At 31.5% G+C, this 9,758-nt stretch overlaps 1 protein-coding gene across 1 annotated transcript; it reads right to left on the bottom strand.

Annotated features, from left to right (window-relative positions):
* Positions 1–7,510: 7,510 nt before the first annotated feature.
* LOC110874213 lies at positions 7,511–9,454 on the bottom strand. The gene is made up of 5 exons (XM_022123039.2): positions 9,310–9,454; positions 8,584–8,642; positions 8,442–8,496; positions 8,039–8,100; positions 7,511–7,949 (listed from the first exon to the last, which is right to left on the bottom strand). Exons 1-5 carry the CDS (start codon positions 9,368–9,370, stop codon positions 7,755–7,757), a joined length of 432 nt encoding a protein of 143 aa, XP_021978731.1. The 5' UTR covers positions 9,371–9,454; the 3' UTR covers positions 7,511–7,754.
* Positions 9,455–9,758: the final 304 nt, after the last annotated feature.

Raw genomic sequence — 9,758 nt, 5'->3', positions numbered from 1 at the left:
TATATACATTTGGTAACATTGCAGTTGGATTATTGTTAATTAAGTTTATTTTTGATGTAACAATTCCCATAACAATTTTTTTGCGTCTTAGTTACGAAATGTAAAAATCAAAGAAAAAATGTATGTTACATTTTTTTCGTGTTACATAAATTATGCATGTTACTGTAAATAAAGTTTATTGTTACACTTTTTTAGATTTTTGTAAAAATAAAGTGTGTTGTTACATTTTTTCCAGATTATTGTAAAAATAAAGTGACTGTTACAGAAACAAAGTGTGTTGTTACAATTTTTCGTGCTAGAAATGTAACAATCAATCAAAGCAAAAATGCCTGTTACATTTTTTTGTGTTACAGAAATAATGCTCGTTATAGAAAATAAAATGCATTGTTACCCTTTTTTAAATTATTGTAAAAATAAAGCGTGTTGTCAATTTTTTTCCAGATTACTGTAAAAACAAAGTGTCTATTACAGAAACAAAGTGTTACATTTTTTTATGTTACAAAAAAGTGTTACATATGTGACGTAAAATTGATCATGTAAAAAATTGTAGCTTACGTACCAACATGTAACATCTTTTAGTAGGAAGACGACTTTTGTAACATTGTGATGTAATATAACACTTTGTGTCGGAGGAGAAAGAAAAGAAAACACGTTACACTTTTATGTATGTGGATATCCTTTAAATGTTAAAAAAAAACATTTTTCTTGTTTACTGGGTGTTTACATTTTGTGAAGTTATACAGAAAATGCATGAGAATGAGGGGATTTATCATGATGACACATTGGAAAAGGAATTCATCAAAGGAAGTCAGATGAAGAAGTTGACACTTTTTTTTTTTTTAATATGTATGTGTTACATCAAGGTAAGTGAGAGATGCAGTTGTACTCTTCCAAGAAAGTCACATTTGCTATCCCCTTTTTACCCTTACATGTACAATTTGCTGATTAATATAACAAAAAGTAAGAGAGATAATACCAAACACATCACAACCATCCATCTCTTCTAATCAATGGTAGATATTGAGTTTCTTGGGTTTTCTCAACTCAAGTGGGTTTTCGATTTATCCTTGCCCTATATATATATATATATATATATATATATATATATATATATATATATATATATATATATATATATATATATATATATATAGGGTAAGGATAGTGTAAAAAGGGCCTAAAGTGTGAGAAGTGTAAGAAGTGTATTATAACACTATATATAATACTATATAACACCATATAAACACCGTATAACAGTATGTAACACCATATAATACCATATAACACTATGTAACACTATATATCATTATATAACAAATATAACACTATACATCTATCATAGACATGCTATCAGACAACCTATAGTGTTATATTTGTTATATAATGATATATAGTATTACAAAGTGTTATATGGTATTATATGGTGTTATATATTGTTATACGGTGTTTATATGGTGTTATATAGTGTTATATATAGTGTTATAATACACTTCTCACACTTCTCACACTTTAGGCACTTTTTACAGGATCCTCTACCTATATATATATATATATATATATATATATATATATATATATATATATATATAAGGGAAGGCTAGACAGAAAACCCTTAAATTTTTAGAAAACTCTGGAAACTCAAATCTCCCCCCATTTTTACCCAACCTCCCGGCATTTTTTTTTTTTGAAAAAAATAACACATGTAATATAAATGTTTTAAAGTGTGTTGGGCCAAAAAAAAAAAAAAACAAAAAAGCGCCGAAGGGATTTTTTTTTTTAAAAATAAACAAATTTCAGCAATGTCCAGTTGCCTAACATGTGTTAGGCACAAAAGACAGAAATTGCTGAATTTTTTTTTTAAATCATTCCTTCGGCGCTTTTTTGATTTTTTTGGCCCAAAACTCTTAAAAACATGTATATTACATGTGTTATTTTTTTCCAAAAAAAAAAATGTCGGGAGGTTGGGTTTTCTAGGGTTTTCTATATAGCCCTCCCCTATATATATATATATATATATATATATATATATATATATATATATATATAGGGGACCGCTAAAATGAGAACCACGTCGAGTTGTAAGAACCGTGAGAACAACACCGTGCGGGGCGAGGGGACCAAATTTTTTTTATAAACGTAGTTGCGTGCATTATAAACACATTTGTATAAAAAAAATTCAAAAAAAAAATGTCGTGTGTGTAGTTTTGAGCACCACAAGTTTGTGTTTACGGGTACCGTAAATCTAACCGGAAAATTTACGGGTACCGTAAACACAAACTTGTGGTGCTTAAAACTACACACAACATTTTTTTTTAATTTTTTTTACAAATGTGTTTATAAAATTATAATACACGCATCTACGTTTATGAAAAAAATTTTGGTCCACCTCGGCCCGGATCAAAAAGTTCTCACGGTTCTTACAACTCGATGAGGTTCTTATTTTAGCGCAATTCTATATATATATATATATGTATATTTATAGGGTCAGGATTTAGAGAAAATGGTGAAAAGTGTGAGAACAGTGAGAACGGTTATGGATCGTCCGATCAAAACAATCTATGGACTAGATTGGCGCGGTGACGTTTTCGTAAATAAAATAAATTTTATTACGTGGACGCGATTCATTAAGGGTAAAAAAGGTAAAACATCCTTTCTTACATAAAACGCCAAGTAAATACAAAACGCCAATTTTATCATTGCGTAGTTTTTTTTTCTGTGTTTTTAGTTAAGGTCTTAAGCTACAAAAACGCCATAAAACGTAAAACGCCATTTATTTGTGACAGTTCTTGTAGTTTCAAAAGAAGAAAGAGACTGATAACACTGAAGATTTAGATCATAAATTGCTTCTATTTGTTTTTTTTTTATTTTCTTTTTCTGTTGTTTGTTATGTAATTTTCAGCTAAGAACAATAATACATTAATTATGTAATGAAAAATATAATAAAACGCCAAACAGGCAAATGCTTGTGAAACGCCATCATGCCATAAAACGCCCCAAAACTACCAAACTATAATAAAATTACTTTGGACAAGTACTATTATAATAAATCTAAAAAAAGTTTAAAACAATGTGCAAAGAGAATAAAACAAAAACTGTCATCTTTATCTAAACGTCATTGGAAAACAAAACGCCATAATTACAGCCGTAAAGATGGGACGTGTTACAGCCATAAACAGATGAATCTGAAACAAAACAAAGTAACTGCAAACAGTAAAATGAAACGACGGAAACATAATTACTAACATTTATTATATTGAAAGCCAAATACTTGGGGAATTGAATTGATTTATCTTTTTCAAAACGCCATAATTACCTGCCACTGCGCGGGAAAAAAAGTCATTATAAAAGTAGACCATGAGAACACAACTCAACACGCTAAACATTGTCTAAAACGCCACATATTATCCAAAACGCCAAAAACTTAAAAAAAGGCTAAGGTTATTGCATGGAGGTTTGAAAGGTCGCAGAGACGATTCATCCTAAAGTTTTCTTATAGGAGAAGAGTGAAGGTAAGGACAATCAAAGCCATACTTTGTATGTCTGAAGGGGTTCAGAGGGATATTCTGGCCCTTGGGGTTCCAAGAGCCAACGATTGTGAAAGAACTTGAACAGTAATAATAAGATTGGAGAGAAAATTTCAGGCAGAAGATGATGATGATGATGATATTGACGATACTCCTCTACCAACAGTTAGCAGTTGGGTGGTGCATGAAGAAGGAGGAACGGTTGAAGTAACTTATCAACACAGGGTGAAATATTCATTGCCGATGGAGGAAATGTTGAAAATAGAGAGGCTACATCTGCTTGAACAACTCTGTGATTTAGCACCTTCGAACGGTGCAAAGTCCAGGGTTGCAATGATATTCAAGTATAGACTACGGCAAAGAAGAGACGAAATGATGGCGTTATACGCCAATCTAAAACTTGATGATGATGAATCTGAAGAAAGTGCGGAACAAAGCGATGGGTACAACTCTAATGTAATCTCATCCACAGAAGACTATTAGTTTATTTTAATCTCGTATTATTGTAATCTTATAAAATATTAATCAATGGTAATCAATTATTAACAAACGCCACGAACGCCAAAAAAGTAAGATGGAAAACGCTATAACACCAAAAAAATTAACTATGTGACACAAAAAGAATTAATTCAACGAGACAGATCCAAAAAACAGTAAAACGCCAAGTAATTAATGAATATAGTTAACGCCAAAATTATCTTAGATGACAAAACTGAAACAGCATGTGACGCACGAACTCGGGAAAAAAAAAAGAATATTGAAAAGACAAAAAAAACCCCTCAGACCTGATTACATCCGCGCCACATGTTCCATCAGGATGCGTTTTTATCGTTCTCACACTTTAGAGCGTTTTCTCCTGATCCCGTACCTATATATATATTGATCTACTTAGATCAACATTAGATTATGATTTCGAACAATCCGTATAATATAATACATAGTGATGTATTTATCCATTTAGTTTATCCATTGATGAATCTGATCGAATAATGATGACTTCCATGCTAAATGGAATCAATGATTCCTATAATAAAATATGTAGTGATTCGTTCCTAAATGGAGTCAAAGATGCGATATGTTGGTTTGAACCTAATATGAACTATATTACATGTAGACTTTGTTTACTCACTATTGAGTCGCATGTCACAATGTTGAGTTGGTAGCAAATACTTTTAGTTTCTTATTTACTTTTCATTAACGGCGAATTTTAATCTCTCTTGAATTTCTATTGGACCACCACCTCATTGTCTAGTTTATTATTTACTTACCTTTGATATATATAATTGATATTACCAAATCAGCATTAAGACTAAAGACAAACTTTTATAAGTTGTGGGAACCAAAAAACCTAGCAAGAAGAACATAGTAGCTAGGGTTGTTCACAACCTGAGTTAGGGTAAGCTTGAGCTCGACTCGAATTGAACTAAGCTGACAAGTTGATTAGCTTGGCATATATAGTGATCACTGTTAAATGGGATCAAAGATGCTCACTCTTCCTTTGGGTACTAGCGGATATCATATATACAACGATGCCCCAAGGATGGTGCTCGATTGAATGCTTATGCAACATGTAAATGTAATCCTCTAATACCACTTTAATCTAAATAAATCGTGTGAAGTAAACTACACGACTTATTACTTGAAGTTTACCGCAATAGTCATTGCACTTAATAATCGTAGACACTATCTATATATGGAGAGACATGACATATTAATGGATCATATAAGCACCCGATACATATGCATTTTCATATTGAACGAGTTAAACATGAGACAAAGAAGATCGCTAGAACTCATGAAAGATCATAATGCCAACATTGAGAGCAAAAATAGTGGCACATGCATTGAGCATGAAGAAGTCTAGACCTAGATCCCTTGTGTACTAAATCAGTGTTAGATCTAGCGAATTATTTTAGCTAAGTCATTAATTTGTTCAGTTATTTGGTCAGGTGACATATATTCCCCAATCCATGTTTCAGCTCTATACAAAATCCACCAAAATTTCGACCAAACTCAATGCTTATGCAAATGAAGTGTTTAATCAGACTTAAGCCACTACTAGAATATTGGGAGATTTTGCTTTAAAAAAATGCCAATGCGTAGCAAACATCCATTTGTGAATCATTTGCGATGATTTTTCATGTTGTCGCTATTGTGGTGCTAAATTATGGGTTTAATATTTGCGAAGGAAATTTTTTGCAAGTTGTAGGAATTTACGACACAAATATTTTTGTAGCAAATTTCCTTTGGAAATTTTACACTTTTCTGGTAGTCAGATTGATATCAAACATGCGTACACCTACGGGTGTAAACGAGCCGAGCAGCTCGCGAGCTACTTGAGATCGGCTCGATAAAAAGCTCGAACGAGCCGAGCTTTATCGAACTCGAGCCCGAGCCAGAGCTTGAAATTAGGATTGATTAGATATTGAGCCCGAGCTCGAGCCATGTACATGTGGCTCGTTTAGGCTCGATTATCGAGCTTAGTATACTTTAGAGTTTAAACTATGTATTACTTTTTGAATGATCTAGATGTTCTTTTTTAGTTGAGTTCTCAAACTATCGAGCCGAGCTCGAGTCGAGCCTTGCCTCATTAACAGCAAAAAACGAGCTCGAGTCGAGCTTTAGCTTGTTTTAACTCGCGCCATAGATACTTAGATCGAACTCGAGCCCAAAATCCAAGGCTCGAATCAATCCGAGCTCGAGCTTTAGAAAGTTGTAACGAGCCTAGCTCGATTAAGGTAAGGCTCGGCTTGGCTCGTTTGCACCCCTTTGTACACCTCTGATATTGTGATATGGATGTGTTAAATTAAGTTAAACTGATCTAGAATTGATTCCCCGCGTTACGGGATCAGTTTTTTTTTTTAATGTGATTTGAAGGTGCTATTTTTTTGGCAATTGTTTATCAACTAAAATATAGACCAACTAAACTATAAAAAAGCACAAAAACATAAAATTAATTATGAACTTTCTTTGCTATAGGTCTTTCACATTAAGCACTAAAATATATTAGATGATTTTCAGTTAATAACTTAATATATTGAATTAGTTTAAATCGATAGCATTTAATTTTAATTATAAAATAAGAATATAAAGAGAAGACAATTTATGAAAGAGAAAGAACTTTACCAATATTAGGAGATGACCCCATCCCACATGGTTAAATGTGATTTATGTTTTGAGTCCGTTACAATTCATTTTAATTTATACTATAGCTAACAACTTTTCCAATTATATATAAAATAATTAAACATATATAAATAAATATAAAAATAGATGTAATTCGATCGTATCTAATCCATTCCCTCTTATTCATAGTCAAAACCAGTTATTTTTTTTGTGACAATTGCATATTTCCTTTTAAAAAACTGCTTAATTGCGTATTTACCTAACTTAAAATTAAAATTGCATATATCACTTTCCTTAACTAATAAAATTGCAAATTTACCGATTTTGATTTATTTCATTAAAAATAAGTTATATAAGTTATATAACGACTTTTTACCCTTATTTTTACTAAAACTTAAAAAATATATATTTATTTATTTTTACTAGTTTTTGTAGATTTTACTAGTTTAGCGGTTTATTTCAGTGTTTAAGTTTTAGTAAAAATGAATAAATATGTATTTTTTAAAGAACTGTAAAAAATCCATAAAGACTAGTAAAATGAATAAATTTGTATTTTTTTTTAAGTTGTCCCTATATTTTTTTCTTTTTTCTAAGAGTAAACACACACCCACTAAACTACTCCTCAATTTTACAATAATGTTTATTACGCGAATAAAAGCCGCACCAGTTGAGGTGAGGTGATTGGAGACATGGGAAACATTTTACTACACGCATTAGTACCACGAGGCCCTATGATAGCACTTGAATGTTAAATATTTCCCACTTGCATCTAGCTTTGTTACTAGACCCGGGGACTAGGTTTGGACCAGTTTGAGACTGGACCTAACAAATCCATCTGGACCGATTGAGACAATCACAGAAACGATAGAATAGTTATTTTATAATGATTCGTATCATATGCACTTTATTCATACATGCTACAAAATATCAGATAGTAAAAATACTATAATATACACGAACCTTTATGGAGAGTATAACTTAACCTAAATGTATTTATGTTGTTAAAAGTTCTTATAAAATGATCAACTAGCTGCCTAGCTATGGGGTTCGAGTTGGAATCTTGCATCACTATACGTTTTAATCGATCCAATTCGTATATTCCATTCAGTTGTGTATTGGAGGTTTTCTCTTGGCTGGCGAATAATCCATTCCCGTTATGTCTATGACATCCGGATACCGCTCTGTATCAACTTCTGTCTTTGCCTGTTTCGACGGTGCCAATGTAGTTGAAAAAGTTTCCTCCATTTCAACTAGTTCACGAGCAAACTTTAGGTCGATTTTCGGATCTTTCTTGTAGTCCTGTACATAAAAAAACATTAAAACTATTAATCCAGAATTCTTTGATTTTTTCTTTGTTAGTCCTAGTTTATTCCATAAAATATACTAACCTTGTCATTGGTGGTGGTAAAACTTGAAGATTTCATTTTTGTCATAAGTTTTCTGTTTATTCCTGCAAATAAAAAAATTAACATATTGATTAAATGATAATTAATGATTTAATGGGGATATTATTGATTAACTAATGGGGATGACTCAAAATGAAAGGGCATATTTTGATTCATGTAATTATAATGTGTTGATTCTTTTGGAGAAAGAAGATCTGCCAAATGTTATAAACTGATTTGATATGATTAATCATGGTTTGACGACCCATTTAAGTTCTACAACAAAAGTTTCTTCTATTTCTAATCTACCTTATCTAACTACATAAACAAAACTAAGTAATTTCTAGGGTTTTAATGGTGGTTATGAGATATATATTAATCTTCTCTTCTCTATGATGGTTGGTACCTGATGGAAGCTTGGTTGCCATGCCTGACGCATCGTCTTGATTGCTTGATGAACTCTGTGCATAATCGAAATCGAATTATCAGAAATTAAGTTAAAAGAGATGTAAGCTATATATTAACATAAAATCATGAGGTATACTAACCTTAGTTATGAGTTCTTGATGGTTGCTAGTTGGTATACTTAACTTTTCCAGACTTATACCTTCACAATATCAACAAATAATCTATAATAATTAGATAAAAAGTTATATCAATATTTTCTCCTCAAGAGACTTGCATGCAAACATATTATCACTATATAAGATTGATACACGTTCCCACCACCCTAGTCGTTCAATACAAAACCAATTTCTAAGTAAATATTCATGTAAGTGTTGCTCATATGTAGTGAATGATACACGGTCCCACCACCCTGGCCGTTCAATACAAGACCAATTTCTATGTAAAGATTCATGCAAGTGTTTTTCATATGTAATGAAAGAGAGAAAGAGAGTGAGTTATTTACGTAGTTAAATAAGCACTTACGCATCCAACGTAAGTAAATTAACACGTATGCGTGTTTATACTGTTCTTGCATTTTTTTTTTTTTACATAAAATCAGTTCTATTAAGCAGTATTTTTTACATAAAATCTGTTCTATTAAACATCTTGCTCAATAATACTAATTATGTACTATAAAAGTCATGTTTTTAATAAAACAACACCTATTTCCATCACTGATTTTTTATTTGATGTAAACCCCATAAATAAAATATATAAATCAGATAGAAAATGGTGATGAAAATTAAATATACACCTTGGGCTTCATTTATGTTTTGAAACAAAGATATATACACATAAATACACGTGTGTGCAGGAATTAAACATACCTTGAGCTTCATAAAGGAAAAAGGAGAGAAGCAAGAGGGTGAACATCAAAGAAGGCTTCATTTTGTCTTTGAAATTATATAATTATTTCCTGAAGTATATGAAAGAGGGGAGGCTGCAATTGGAAGGTGGATATGTGGAGGCCTATATATACACACATATATGAGATTTGGGACCCATATCATGTTGATGACCAATAAGGTTAATACAATGTTTTATACTATTTCTTTAAATGCCCATCAATGCTGGGATTTCTAGTTGGTAAATCTTGCCATTTCAAGAATTTTTTAATAAACTTCTTCCTTATTTTTTAGTCAGTTGGTCACTATGCGTGGATCAACTTTGATATATTTTTTAATTGTAAAAAACTATTCCTTATATTTGTTCACATAAAGCTTATTAATTGTTCCGGATTTGAAGGTTAGCTAGCTTAAGAAAGCAGGTTAATAAT

This window comes from Helianthus annuus, chromosome 9 (assembly GCF_002127325.2).
Source record: "Helianthus annuus cultivar XRQ/B chromosome 9, HanXRQr2.0-SUNRISE, whole genome shotgun sequence".
Classification (NCBI taxonomy): domain Eukaryota; kingdom Viridiplantae; phylum Streptophyta; class Magnoliopsida; order Asterales; family Asteraceae; genus Helianthus; species Helianthus annuus.
Note: the sequence above shows the minus strand (reverse complement) of the source record. Positions and strands in the feature narration are given on the sequence as shown.